This window comes from Pelodiscus sinensis, chromosome 11 (genome assembly GCF_052426305.1).
Source record: "Pelodiscus sinensis isolate ZL-2025 chromosome 11, ASM5242630v1, whole genome shotgun sequence".
Taxonomy (NCBI): Eukaryota; Metazoa; Chordata; order Testudines; family Trionychidae; genus Pelodiscus; species Pelodiscus sinensis.
This window is the reverse complement of record NC_143062.1, coordinates 5,985,756-6,000,452: the sequence shown is the minus strand read 5'-3', so window position 1 is coordinate 6,000,452 and position 14,697 is coordinate 5,985,756. Positions and strand designations below refer to the sequence as shown.

Here is a 14,697-nt window from a genome sequence, read left to right as displayed (position 1 = left end):
TGGCTCTGCGGGCTTCTGGGGGTGGAAGCTCTCCTGCAGCCCCCCAATTACTCCCTCTCCCCAGATGGCAGCCTGCGGCAAGTGCAGCCGGGCTGATGGCCGAGTGGTGTGATGTGCCCAGTGTGGGCACTCAGGGCACTCCAAGCCAGAACTTCTTTGCAAGCGGGGCACCCCTTAGAACTGTGTGTCCGGGGTGGGGGTCGGGACCCTTTAAGCGCAGCCCTCGGCTAGCCTGAGACAGTATCTCTATGCTCTAAGTCCTCCTTTTATGCCCTGCCGGCACTGCTTCCGGCCATCCTTAAGCCCTGTTCAGAGTCCACTCAATGTGGACTTACTAGTTCGAACTAGCAAAACGCTAGTTCGAACTAGTTTTTAGTTCTAGATGCGTTAGTTCGAACTAGCTTAGTTCGAATTAACTAATTCGAACTAAGTTAGTTCGAACTAGCGCTGTAGTGTAGACGTACCCTCATTCTCTTCTTGCCATGTTTAATTAGAAAAAGCAAATTCGGGAGTATTGCAAGTGAATCTGCCTTAAAAGCAAGCATTCTTTAAAAAGGCTCCTAACTGGTTTCCCCAGTCCTTTGGTGAGTATGTCTCAACATTTCCTCACGTCTAATTATGTGCCTGGCTCCTGATGCTTGGACATAGTATAAAGCAGCCAGAACGGTTAAGTACAGCAGATTAAGCAGCAGAAAAAATCTCCTGAGTAAGGGGTTCTAGAGGATCATAAAAACAAAGCCAGTCACATGCAACTGTATGGTTTTGATTTCGTTTTATACGGTTGCTCTGAATATTACACCTGGCCCTTCACCTGGTGATAGTGTAAGAGTTGCTTTCAAAGTTGTAGCTAGGTATCCAACCGTGCAGTAACTATTGTAATTGCACTAAATTCAAAAACTTTACAATAATTTCCTTCACTATATTGACAATTCTGCATAGGCTCAGCTCTCAATCAAAACTGAAGCAAGATGTGTTACTTCTCAGAACCACACAGGATTAAGAACCCAGGTCAAGTCTACACTGGCAAATTACTGGGCAGTAAATCAACTCCCAGCACTGTAACTCTGGAGGTGTCCACGCTGGCATGGTGCACTAGCTCAGCAGTTGCTGCACTCTAAATAAACCATCTTGACTAGAAGTGCAGACCTTGCTGTGCTCTGGATACAGTGCTGGAGTGCCAGTGTGGACAAAATAGGTCACACTGGGCAGGCGGTTGTAACGCAACGTGACTGGCCTCTGGCACCCATCCCACAATGCCTGTTCTTGCCTCTCTGGTTATCTGTTTTAACTCTACTGCCCTGCTTTCAGGTGACCAACCCTCAGACCCACTGTAATGTGGTGGCACTCACCTTTCGTGAGCACCCTCATCTGGCCGAGTGCATTTGCCTGCCCTCACTCTGTTCTTCAGCCTTTTCAGCTACTCAGCCCTCTGGCCAAGTCACACAGCCTGGTGTGAGCCACTCAAAACCCCTTCCAGGGTACACATTTACCAGGGCCCATCTCGGTACCCTCTGTATAGCCTCTCAGTCTATTTCCCACTTGGATGGAGATTGGTGTCTCCAGGGCTTCTTCTGCTGGAGACAGTGTCCTCGCCCTCACCTCAGGCTCTACCACAGCCATATAGTCCACAATAGCGCCCCACAAAGAGCTCTCTGTGGAGCTGCTGGTCCCTCAGCCAGCCAGTCAGCCGTAATCTTCTCTCCTTGAGATCGCCACTGGCAATGAGCTGACTCTGGGCCTGTAGCTCATTTAGGGCCTTTCTGGCCCCTGACTGGTCACTTCCTCCTGCAGACACTCTAGCCTTCTTGGAGGACTTCTCTGTGATTTTCTGGGACAGGGTATGGTAAGGCCACAAGCTACCAGAAGGGCTTCGGGACCTGGTCCACCCTGTCACACCCATGCTTGCATTCCTTTGGAAATTTGACAGTCCCCTTTCTGTTTGCTTGTTGACACATGGCATATTCTCAGTGCATCCCTCCAGCTGCCCGTGCCTGCACCATGCACCAGGAGACCACCTGCTTGGAACCATGCTGAGGTACTGTACCTCATCTACATTTGGAGAGAGGAGTTGTTCAGTTCGAGCTATGCTCCAGCTGTAGGAATTATGATACCTATGGGCAGATTTCTAGCTGCATTAGTGAAAAGGGCCATGACCAGGATGCACTGCAGTGCAGGGTCAAAATGAACGAATTGAGAAATGCCTACCCCAAGGCGTGGGAAGCAAAACTTGTGCTGTGCCCACAACATGCCAATTCTACAAAGATCTACATGACATACTTGGGGGAAACCCCACTACTGCTCCAAAGATCCGCATGGGTACTTCTGGGCCTCAGGGACCAAGCCAGGAAGAAGAAATCATGAATAAGTATTGTGATGGGGTGGACAAAGCCCGATATCTCCGCTGGAGGCCTTTCAGCACCCTGGCCAGCAACAGGAGCAGTAGAGAGGTCCTCCAGGCAGAGTAGAGTGGCAGCCTTTGCTGCAGCCAATCAGGGTGCAGCAGGCTGCTATAAAAAGAGTTTCTAGGTAAGACCTGTCAGTTCCTTCCTGGAGCTTGACCTAGGCAGACCTCAGGGGTGACTGGGGAAACACCAGCACAGATCTGACTGGGAATTGGGTATCATACCTGATCGGAGACAGATCCTGTGGCTAAAGGCTAGCCAAAGACAACCCTGTAGAACCCAGACAAGAGGAACTCAGCCACTAGGCCCTAGAGAAGGGCTGATGGAACAGCATCCTGCGGAAGTGGCCCAGGGACGTGACAGCACTTAAGTACATTGAAACTCAGCAGGTAACTGCTACTTACAGGGTCCCTGAACCAGGACCCAGAGGAGTGGGTGGGCCTGTGTCCCCCCTAACTCTCCTGCAAACCACACCCAGAGGGTAAAAGAAGAGGCCTGATCTCCGGCCACTGAGTGGACATTGCCTCACCCGCAGACAGGTGAGTTAAGACAGACAGACTGAGAGACCACCCCCATCCCAGCCACAAAGGGGTGCTCACACCAAGGGCGGAACCTGTTACAAGTATGCTGAGGAGGAGGTGGACCCAGACTCAGAGGATGAGACAGCATCCACAGGTGCTTGCAGTTAGGAGCTGTTTTGTACCCAGAATGAGGCAAACCAGTCGAGGATGTACCTGGCAAGTGGAAACTGAGTGGGCATTACTAACAATCATCCACCTCCCTGAAGTGCTCTCCCTAGAGTACAGTACGGCCCTGAACGAATGAAACGCCTTGCCTCCTACACCAAGAAATTTCCCTGCCCCACTGGTGAGCTCACCATTGTGGGGTTCCTGTATCTTATGTGCACTCACTCCAAGACATTCAGTCAGTGCTCGGTATGTGAACAGTGCTTGGGCTTACAAGGGGTTGGGACAGTGTTGTGTCTAGTATTTGAGCCTCCATAACATGTTGCATTTGTTTTGACAGAGCTGACCTTGGCATACCAGTGATATTGCCAATGGAGAGTCTCCGAAAGGTAAGAAAATGTCCTAAAGGACTCATGAGTTTTTGCTTGGCGGCCTGAGTGTCCTTGCTGCTGAACAGAAAGGAGTGGAGGGACAGTGAGAGGACGGAGTAGATGGAGAGCACCGAGCAGCTCCTAAACATTACTGAGCAACAAGTGGACATAGTGCAGGTGCTGCCTGCACCACATGTTATTGGGACAGGACCCAGCGTGCCCCATGCCACTCCTCCACTTTCCCACAAACCTCAGCGGCAGGATAGGAAGAGGTGCTCTGTGGGATAGCTGCCCAGAATGCACTGCTCCCAAAGATGCTGAAAGTGCCACAAGTGTGGTCACACTATTGTACTGGCAGTTGACAGTGTGGACACCCAACAGCATTTTCACTGCTGCGCTCTGTGGGTATGTCTACACTTGCACCCTAATTTGAGCTAGGGCTGCAAATGTAGGCATTCGGAATTGCAAATCAATCCCGGGATTTAAATATCCCGTGCTTGATTTGCATCTTCCCAGCTGGGCGCCATTTTTTGAAATTTACAAGTCTGAAGTAACTGCCCACGTCTACAAGCAGCAGTGAAATGGGCATTTGAAATAAAGCTCTAGTTCGAACTACCTGTTAAACCTCATTGAACATAAGTTCATAAGAGCAGCCGTACTGGGTCAGACCAAAGGTCCATCTAGCCCAGTAGCCAATCTGCCAACAGTGGCCAGCACCAGGTGCCCCAGAGAAGGTGGACCAAAGATAATGGTAAAAAAATTTGTCTGCTGCCATCCCTCTCCAGCCTGTGACAAACAGAGGCCAAGGACACCATTTCTATCCCTTGGCTAATAGCCTTTCATGGAGGTTAGGTCCCAACCCAGGACCCTCTGGCAGCAGCCTTGTCCTGCCCCCCTCTACTTGCCTTTAGTTCCCTGGGACACTTCCTCTGTGACCCTTTGCAGCCTCCTGTTCCTTGTAGCAAGGCCAGCAGCCTGTCAGGTATCATGCTGGAGCCTTCTTTCTAGCCCCACCCTGAACATGCCCAACACTGCTCTCTCAAAGGTGCTGCTCAAGCTCTGCACCTTCCCTGGTGAGGGCCCAACTAACCACCTCTGCGGGGCAGCTCCTTATAAACAGGACTGCTCCAGCAAACCACACCCTGATTGGTTACTAAAAAGCCTCTCCCTAGTTGGACAGGGCTGTGCACAGGCTCCCTCCTGCCTACTTTAACCCCTTCTGGCCAGCGTTACCTGATTGCCATCTCATTTAAAAGCCACCCAAACTCTATCCTTGCACAAAGTGCTCATCTCCCATGGCTAAGAATCCCCCTCCCATCCTGGGAATGGACAGACAACAGAAAATGGCCCATATGATCACCAATCCCCACAAAATTGAAACATTTTTGTTCTCATCCCATTGATTCCAATAAACAAAGGCTACGTCTACATTGGCAGGTTCTTGCTCAAGAACATCTTGCACAAGAGATCCTGCGCAAAATCTCTTGCACAAGAACACATCCAAACTGCCATGTGCTTTTGCGCAAGAGCATCCATGGCAGTGTGGATGCTCTCTTGCACAAGAAAGCTCTGATGGCCATTTTAGCCATATGGCTTTTTTGCGCAAGAAACCTCTGCCACGCATCCACACTGCCCTCTTGCACAAGAGGGCTTACACTTATTAGAAAAGAGCATAGCTCTTGTGCAAGAAACCATCTCTTCCCATGCTTTACTGTAAATCTCTTTGCACAAGCGCGGGCAGGCCGTGTGGACACTCTGCGTGTTCTTGCGCAAGAACCGCCGTTCCTGAGTAAGAACCCGCCAGTGTAGACATAGCCAAAGAGTCTCCAGCAGCCAGACCAAACAAACTAATTCAGCCTGAATGAGCCAAATCCTGACCCAACCAAGGGCCACGTAGGCCTCTTACTCCACTAATGTGAACACTAATGTGAAGGAAAAAATTTATTTTGTTGTCAGTATGACCTGTGTGTGACCTGGATGTTAAGTCTGGTCTTTGTAAAGAGGTACGTGCTTGAACACAGGTATACAAAAGGAGGGGACAGGTGAAACTGGTCTGAACCTGTTGTAAGGCCTGCAAAGGGACTATGAGGGGACAAATAATGATTGGAGGGAATTTGGTGCAAAGGGGCATGACCTGTATATGCATGCAATTGTAAGTGGTCAGTGGAAAAGGGGTAATTACCATGTAAGGTAGTACAAAAGACCTTGCCTTTTGTTTGGGCAGTTGCAGAAACTTTTTCCTGAGTATCCTGGAGACTTTTGCCCTGGAATGCATTCCTGAATAAAGCTGGTTGCTTAAGAAAGGTGTCTGGAATTGATTTGGTAGGGGTTTTGGGCCCCCATCCAAACCCTCGGATTAAATTCTCCGTCAAATGCCATGGTGCACGTTTAGCCACTCCTCGTAAGGAAGCTGAGAGAGGCATGGTTTGCCCTAATTCTGGCCCTTCGCAGCTCCTTGGGCCTGGCAGAGTTCTGAATATTTAGGATTTTGACAGATAACATCAGTGTTTATTCTAAGTGTATTTTTTTCAATGTTTACTTAATTGAAATTTTCACAGTTGCTCAGAATTATGGGTTTTAAGCTATTTTTTTGTTTTTAGGTACTAGCATATACACTGTGTTGCTAGGGCCCATAGATCTTTTTTTAGAGGGGGTGGGGACTCAGAGCAAATGTTGTACTACGTCAGGGACATTGAGAAGGGTGGGGAAAGAGCCCTGCTATGTGAAATCTACACAGGACTGTCAGCAGTGAACAGCATTAAGGAGTCCAACTACGTCATCATCTGATCAAGACTCTCCACCTCCCAGTGCAGCTATTACTTTGCTTTACATCAGTGACAGCAGCAGGTAAATTGTACGCTGAAGTTCAGAACCTCTTGAAGATGGACTGCGGCACTGCCTCTGGATAGGACCCTATTTGTCACATTCATTTCCCTTCCTTGGGTACCTTTGAGAATGTAGAACATTCCCTTAATTTCAGCTTGTATTTTCGTGGGGGGGAGGAGAATGCCTCCTGGAATCTTCTGCTTCACAAAGTTCCATGTCATATTGACCAATCAACTTTCATGATTTTGATCTTATGTCGAAATTGTTGAAAATCTGTCATGTACGCTTAAACCAGAATGCACAAATATAACATCCATTAGGAGCTCTGTATTTATTATCCTTTAAAACAGTCTGAAATGGCCTCATCTTCCTTCACAAACCAACTCCCTGGTATATTCTAAGTTCCATCTGCTTATACCAGTGTCTAAAATAAGTCTTCACTCCTGTTAACACTGCAGAGCCAGCTCAGCTCAAAAAGAGAAAGCTACTGTTCAATACTGAGCTCCCTGGCAAACCCAGAGCAGCTCTGGGAGAGGGAGATACAACCTAGTCCCAAACCTCCAGAAGAGTCAGCTGGGGAAAAAGGAGCAGGAGCCTATTTCTGCGCCCCTTGCAGAGCCAACCTGGCTCACAGACAGACCTCACTTACCAGAGCTCTGTAACATGGGATTAAAAATAATGCTTGGTGCTTACACTGCACTACAGATCAGCACAAAGGGCTCTGCAAAACCAGAGATGCATGAGTAGTTCCTTTTTCTGACAGCATAGCTGAAGAAATTCGCCTGAGGATTTAGAAGTCTAGTGGAGAAAACACAGCTTTAGCAAATCAGAAAATTGGGAGCATTGTGTTCCTACTTTTACTGCAAATGTCCTACATGACTCTGGGCAGGCCACCTAACCGGTATTTTCCAATCCAGTACAGGATTGTTCACCCCCACCCTGTAAACTCCAGTGCTTTGATCCAAGTAACGGGACTCCTGCTACTTCCTTTGGCAGACATAATAGACTTCAGCATCAGGGAAGGTGGTTCTTGTGTTTGCTCACTCCCATCCAGTTTCTCCTAGTTTAGAGCACCCTCAGAAAAATCCCCTCTCCCTCCTTGACATTTGAGGCTCTCTACATTTCCTCAGGACCAGACAGAGGGACTCTCTCCTCTCTTCTGAAGACGATGGGAGCTGTAGGTGGCAATAGGAATATTTAGAACCCATTGGCCAAAGTCAATCCTGGTGTAATACTATTGTTTCCAGTGGGATTGCATCAAGGATGAATTTAGCCTAACATTGAATTAGGCTTTCTAATTCAAACTACCTACTCCATGCCGCGTGTAGCCGCGGGCACGGAGTCCGAACTACCGGGGCTTTAAAAATGGCGGCGCCCGGCAAGATGCAAATGAAGCCCGGGATATTTAAATCCGGGGCTTCATTTGCAACTTCGATTGCCTACATTAACCATCCTAGTTCGAACTAGGGTGGTAGTGTAGACATACCCTGAGTTAGATTGCCCTAAATTCTTACTGACTGAAAGTCAGTCTTCAGTCAGTGATATCTCTGCTTTCTGCAATCAACTCTCTATACAACTTTTCAAGGGTAATATGCTCAAGTGATCAGATGCCAATATGTGAACTGTTATGTTAAATTTATCCTACTAAATCTGAGTTATTGCTCATTATGTACGATATGTATCTTTGACTTTTAAAACAAAGTTTGTGTGGATAATGTAAGCACTATACCCAGATGTACAGACACTCTTTTCTTAACCTGGGTTTTATGTAATTTTTAACATTGGCTTTTATCAAATTTTTAATCTGTTGACCTGATAATGGTCCTTTGGGATCAGAAGTAGCCTCTGGTTTATGAAACTAGTTTTAAATAACCACTCCTCATTTCTCTGCCCTATTTCTCAGCAGCTTGTCATACATTTGGTATCCTCAGCTGCTCATGGCAGCTTGGAGCTCCAGGGACCATTGCAGCTGGAGGAGGCAGAGGTACTCTGCTGCTCCCATCCATCATGGAAAGGATGGGACAATCTCCCTCAAGTCCCACCCTACTGCAGGATGAAGTCACAAAGTCTCTGGAAGACACGGATGCCATGACTTCCATGACAAATTTGTAGCCTTACCCACAATGGCATTGAACCAGGAGAGCAGGGTTACCATCAATACTTTTTGGGCAAAGTCTATGTGAATGTTAAACAACAAGTTGGTTTCATTTACCATCAAAATGACAGACACAGCAGCAGCACAGCACCGAGTCAGAGCATTACTCCCCTACTAACTCAGAGAGAAGAGGATCACCTACTGAATCAGCAGAACCACTTCCTGTGGCACTAGCAATAGGAAAACCCGGGACTTGAATAATAAGCAAAGTTGTCTCATCCATACAACAGTTTGGGCCTTGCTCTTTGGGGAACCCCGGGCGGTGGCATAAGGGATTTCCAGGAGACTGGTCATGGGGCTTGGACCCATCCCTGCACTCAGCAGCAGCGGGAGCTGTAGGAAGCAGAGTGCCCCAGCAGCCTGCACCACCCTGTCATCTCCCAGCCAGGCTGTGCTGCTTCACCACAGTGACAGGAAGCAGAGCAATCTGGTCCCAGCCAGCTCCACTCCCTTGAGCGACACAGCTAGTAGCTAGGTTCAGGGGAGCACAGCAAGCTGGGGGCAGGTCGCTCCACTTCCTGCCACCACCGTGACGGCCAGAGGACCCACCTCCTGCTGCCAGCCCCAGCCCTCCCTCAGTAATCCCTTGCATCTTGGCATTTCTTGGGGACAGGGTGGAGCAGGAAAAGGGCAGAGCAGGGGTGGGACTTGAGGGAAGGGTTGGAGGGGGATTGTCCTGTCCTTCGCACTAGGGATAGCACTGATAATGAGAACCCAGATTCAATACAGGCATAAGCAGGAGCAATTTCATCAGAGTTAATGGGGTAGCACTGCTTCATACTAATGGTGATCTTGGAACTTTTGTCAGTTTTAGGCCAGTATTCTTAATTTAAAAAATACATCTCACATTATACATTATACTTAAGCAGACCTGGTTACAATTCATATGTTTTTCAGTGTGTTCTCATTCAATGTCTTTAAAATCCTAAAAAACAAGGCAACAGAAAAGGGTCAATCCCCAGATTTATCTCTAACCCCAACGCCAGAGCAAAACCACAGCCAAAGCTTTCACTGAACTTGAATAGTCACGCTGGTCTTCTTAATCAGAAAAGCCTGAGCAGGTTCAGCAAATTTGACGTCCATGTGGAAGTTAAAGTCACTAAGCACTATTGTCTAGGGAATAGTGAAGTGCATTATGGTGAACCACACACCAGCACTCCATCCAACCTTTATCCTGCACACACAATGGATGCACCCTATCAGAGCTAGTCTAGGAGCAAGATGTCTGTTACATTTTATATTGGACATGAACAGCACCACCATATCGTTTCCACAACAATCACTCTTTAAATCACACCTACTTCCCAAATGGAGCCAACTACATCAAAACCAGTTCTGAAGCATTATACAAGCAAAGTAAGGAGCTTCATTCCTTGTCAAGCCATGGATGATTACTGACTTATTCATGAGCTTTCCATTGAACAACATGACCCCAGGATTAACTTCTAGTATCCTACTGTCCTGAGAAACAACAGGCAGTACCACTGTTTTGCTAAAGGCCCTGTCTAACATAAATCTTCCTTTTATGAGGGATTTGGCTTCCTCGACCACAGGATGCTAAGCAAGGATGGGGTTCACCTTTTGAGAAAGGGGAAGACCATATTTGAATGCAGACTGGCTAACCTAGTGAGGAGGGCTTTAAACTAGATTCGACGAGAGCAGGTGACCAAAGCCCACAGAAAAGTGAAAAACATGGAGACCTGACAGATGGCTCAGACATGGGAGGGAGCATGGGCCATAATAGCAGAGATAAAGGAGGGATAAGGCAGAACTGGGGGGCAAAATCACATCAGTATCTTACATGCCTGTAATACAAATGCAAGAAGTACGGGGAATAAGAAGGAAGAACTTGAAGTGCTAATAAATAAACACAACTATGACATTGTTGGTATCCCAGGGTATGTCTACACTACCCCGCTAGTTCGAACTAGCGGGGTAATGTAGGCATACCGCACTTGCAAATGAAGCCCGGGATTTGAATTTCCCGGGCTTCATTTGCATAAGCCGGGCGCCGCCATTTTTAAATCCCGGCTAGTTCGAACCCCGTGCCGCGCGGCTACACGCGGCAAGGAGTAGCTAGTTCGGATTAGGCTTCCTAATCCGAACTAGCTATACTCCTCAATCCACGAGGAGTAACGGTAGTTCGAACTAGGAAGCCTAGTTCGAACTACCTAGTTCGTGCCCCGTGTAGCCGCGCTGCACGGGGTTCGAACCAGCGGGGTTTTAAAAATGGCGGCGCCCGGCTTATGCAAATGAAGGCCCGGGAAATTCAAATCCCAGGCTTCATTTGCAAGTGCGGTATGCCTACATTACCCCGCTAGTTCAAACTAGCAGGGTAGTGTATACATACCCTAACATAGTGAATGCTAGTGGGATGGGGGTAGGTTTATAAGATTAAAAAAAAAGAAGTTAAAAATCACTTAGAAAAGTTAGATGCCTGCAAGTCACCAGGGCCTGATGAAATGCATCTTAGAATACTCAAGGAGCTGATAGAGGAGGTATCTGAGCCTTTAGTGATCATCTTTGAAAAATTATGGAAGACAGGAGAGATTCCAGAAGACTGGAAAAGGGCAAATATAGTGTCCATTTATAAAAAGGGAAATAAGAACAACCCAGGAAACTACAGACCAGTCAGTTTAACTTTTTTGCCAGGAAAATTAAGGAAATTAAGTAAACACTTGGAAGGTGACAAGGTGATAGGGAACAGCCAGCATGGATTTGTAAAGAACAAATCATGTCAAACAAATCTAGTAGCTTTCTTTGATAGGATAATGAGTCTTGTGGATAAGGAAGAAGTGGTGGCCATGCTATGCCTAAACTTTAATAAGGCATTTGATACAGTCTTGCATGATATTCTTATCAATAAACTAGGCAAATACAACTTAGTTGGGGCTATTATAAGGTGGGTGCATAACTGGCTGGATAACCGTTCTCGGAGAGTAGTTATTAAAGGTTCACAATCTGGATGGAAGGGCATAAGTGGGGTTCCGCAGGGGTCTGTTTTGGGACCAGTTTTCTTCAACATCTTCATCAACGATTTAGATATTGGCATAGAGCGTACACTTATTAAGTCTGCAGATGATACCAAGCTAGGAGGGATTGGAAGTGCTTTGGAGGATAGGGTCAAAATTCCTAATGATCTGGACAAACTGGAGAAATAAAGAGGATGAAGTTTAATAAGGAGAAATGCAAAGTACTCCACTTAGGAAGGAACAATCAGTTTCACACATACAGAATGGGAAGTGACTGTCTAAGAAGGAGTACTGTAGAAAGGGATCTAGGGGTCATATTGGACCACAAGCTAAATATGAGTCAACAGTGTGACGCTGTTGCAAGAAAAGCAAACATGATTCTGGGATGCATTAACAGGAGTGTTGTGAGCAAGACACCAGAAGTCATTCTTCCACTCTACTCTGCACTGATTAGGCCTCAATTGAAATATTGTGTCCAGTTCTGGGCTCCACATTTCAAAAAAGATGTGGAGAAATTGGAGAAGATCCAGAGACGAGCAACACAAATCATTAAAAATCTAGAAAACATGAGCTATGAGAGAAGACTGAAAGAAATGGACTTGTTTAGTTTGGAAAAGAGAAGACTGAGAGGGATAGCAGTTTTCAGGTATCTAAAAGGATGTCACAAGGAGGAGGGAGAAAAATTGTTCTCCTTGGCCTCAGAGGATAGGACAAGAAGCAATGGGCTTAAACTGCAGCAAGGGAGATTTAGGTTGGACATTAGGAAAAACTTCCTATCTGTCAGGGTGGTTAAACACGGGAATAAGTTGCCTAGGGAGATTGTGGACTCTCCATCTCTGGAGATATTTAAGAGCAGGTTAGACAAACATCTATCAGGGATGGTCTAGATGTGGTCCTTGGTCCTGCCGTGAGGGCAGGGGACTGGACTTGATGACCTCTCGAGGTCCCTTCCAGTTCTAGTGTTCCATGATTTTATGATTCACCTTGCCTCCTCCTGCCCATAACTCTAGGGCCTAAGAATTCCAAGCCCTCAGCAGGCAGCAGCCATGTACTATGGTCTTGGCCAAATAAAGACATGCCAAACAAACTGCAAGGATGCCTTCAGCAACCCTACCCTGCCACACTGAACAAATATGATAAAATCTCAATACCAACAGTTAGGAAACAACAAGCACACATTTAGGGTTTGTCTGCACAATGGGGCAATAACACAGGAGTGTGATTTATTTTGTATGCACAGTAACATGTTGCACATTAACTGGCCTTTGAGAGGGACTTTGTGAAAGCTTTTTCAGAAGTCTATTGAAACCTGGAAGGAAAACGCACTGGCTTTTGCCATGTTATTAATATCAGAATCTCAGAACAAAATCAGGGTTCCCAATAAACTGAAAATGGCCAAGTCCAGTGTGCAGCCCCCTTACCTCCGTGAGATGAGGCGTTGGATTGAATCCACACATGTTGCACACCTGCTGTTTACAAGTCGTGCAGCTATTATAGTTGGAAGGTTCCCCGGAGCCCACATTGATCTCTGATTTGCAGAGGGGGCACATGACCCTTTCTTTCGGCACTTCCTTTGGCTTGAAGTCTTGTTCTGCTTTGCTTTGCTTTGTAGCTGGGGCGGACCCAGCCCTACCCTGTGCTCCTGATGCAGCACTTGAGGATCTGAGTCCAGCTTCTTTGCTGGCATCACTGAAGACAATTTTTGGAGGCACTTTGCCAGAGGACTGCTGACTTTGCGGTGTGGCCTCTGGCTGGACAGACATGAGTGTGCTTGCCTGGGTCAAGAGAGAAGCCCCAAACCCAAAGAGCTTTCCTGTGAGGCCCTCTTGGGACTGCTCTTGTGCTGCAGCGCTGGGGGACAGTGCTGAAGTCTTTGCTGGGGAGTCTCCCAAGGTCTGTCTCTGGTCATAGGAGGGAAGCTTTGCTTGATGCTGTGGGGAAGACCTCACCACTTCCTGAGGAGCAGCATGGTTTGGCTGGCCTTGGCTGCGTGGTTCCTTCTGTGCTGCAGCTGGGGACGGTTTGGCTGACTCGGATTGCAGAACACCAGCACCCTGTCCAATGCCCAGTTGCACATTTCCTGGGAGCTTCTCCTGTCCTGTCATTCCCAGGAGTTGAGGCTGGGGATGTTTGGCTGGGGAATGGGATGGAGAAAGTGAAGGGGAATGTAGTTGCTGCTGGCTTTTGGAGCGAGGTGCTGTGGTCATGTCCATTCCCAAAGCTCTCTGCATCTGGCAATTCAAACACAACCATTCTTTCACCTACAAAACAAAGAGGATAATGCAGTGAGTGATGGCTACTGACCATGATCAAGGACAAGATCAGCACAGCCAATAGCAACATAAGCTGTTTTCTGTACCTGTCTGCCCAGGCTCTGCTGACTCTAGGAACATGATCAGGGCTTCTTTATGAAGAGAAACATATTGCTGTTAGATAGGTAGGAACAGAGGGCTCTTCTAGGTGCAGTGCTACTGTATCAACGTGTGCAGAAAAGTGCACTGTCCTAGTATGGCCAATACCTTGCGACAGTGGTTCTTAACCTCTCTCATAGACTTTAAGGTCAGAAGGGACCATTATGATCATCTAGTCTGACCCCCTGCACAATGCAGGCCACAGAATCTCACCCACACACTCCTGGAATAATCCTCTCACCTATATCTCAGATATTGAAGTCCTCAAATGATGGTTTGAAGACCCCAAGATGCAGAGAATCTTCCAGCAAGTGATCTGTGTCCCATGCTACAGAGGAAGGCGAAAAACCTCCAGGGCCTCAACCAATCTTCCCTGGAGAAAAATTCCTTCCTGACCCCAAATATGGCGATCAGCTGAACCCTGAGCATGTGGGCAAGACTCACCAGCCAGACACCCACCAAAAAGTTCTCTATAGTAACTCCTATCTTCCCACCATTGGCCTATTTACCACTGATAGTGAAAGGTCAATTAGTTGCCAAGATCATGTTATTCCATCAAACCATCCCCTTCATAAACCCATCTAGCTTAATTTTGAAGCCAGATAGGTCTTTTGGCTCCACTACTTCCCTTGGAAGGCTGTTCCAGAATTTCACTCCTCTAATGGTTAGAAACGTTCGTCTAATTTCGAGTCTAAACTTCCTGATAGCCAGTTCATATCCATTTGTTTTTGTGTCCACACTGATATTGAGCTTAAATAATTCCTCTCCCTCCCTGGTATTTATCCCTCTAATATATTTAAAGAGAGCAATCAAGTCTCCCCTCAGCCTTCTTTTGGTTAAGGTAAACAAGCCAACCTCCTTGAGTCTCCTTTCA

At 47.1% G+C, this 14,697-nt stretch overlaps 1 protein-coding gene across 2 annotated transcripts in view; it reads right to left on the bottom strand.

Annotated features, from left to right (window-relative positions):
- The window catches only part of BSN (bassoon presynaptic cytomatrix protein), a 166,260-nt gene that overhangs the window by 111,459 nt on the left and 40,104 nt on the right, over positions 1-14,697 (bottom strand). For both annotated transcript variants that reach the window (XR_012906554.2, XM_075939578.2), the window contains exon 3: positions 12,834-13,673. Coding sequence is in view for 1 of the 2 variants with exons in the window: in XM_075939578.2 (XP_075795693.2) it covers positions 12,834-13,673 (840 nt within the window). In the remaining variant the exon portion in view is untranslated. The remainder of the gene's footprint in view (positions 1-12,833; positions 13,674-14,697) is intronic.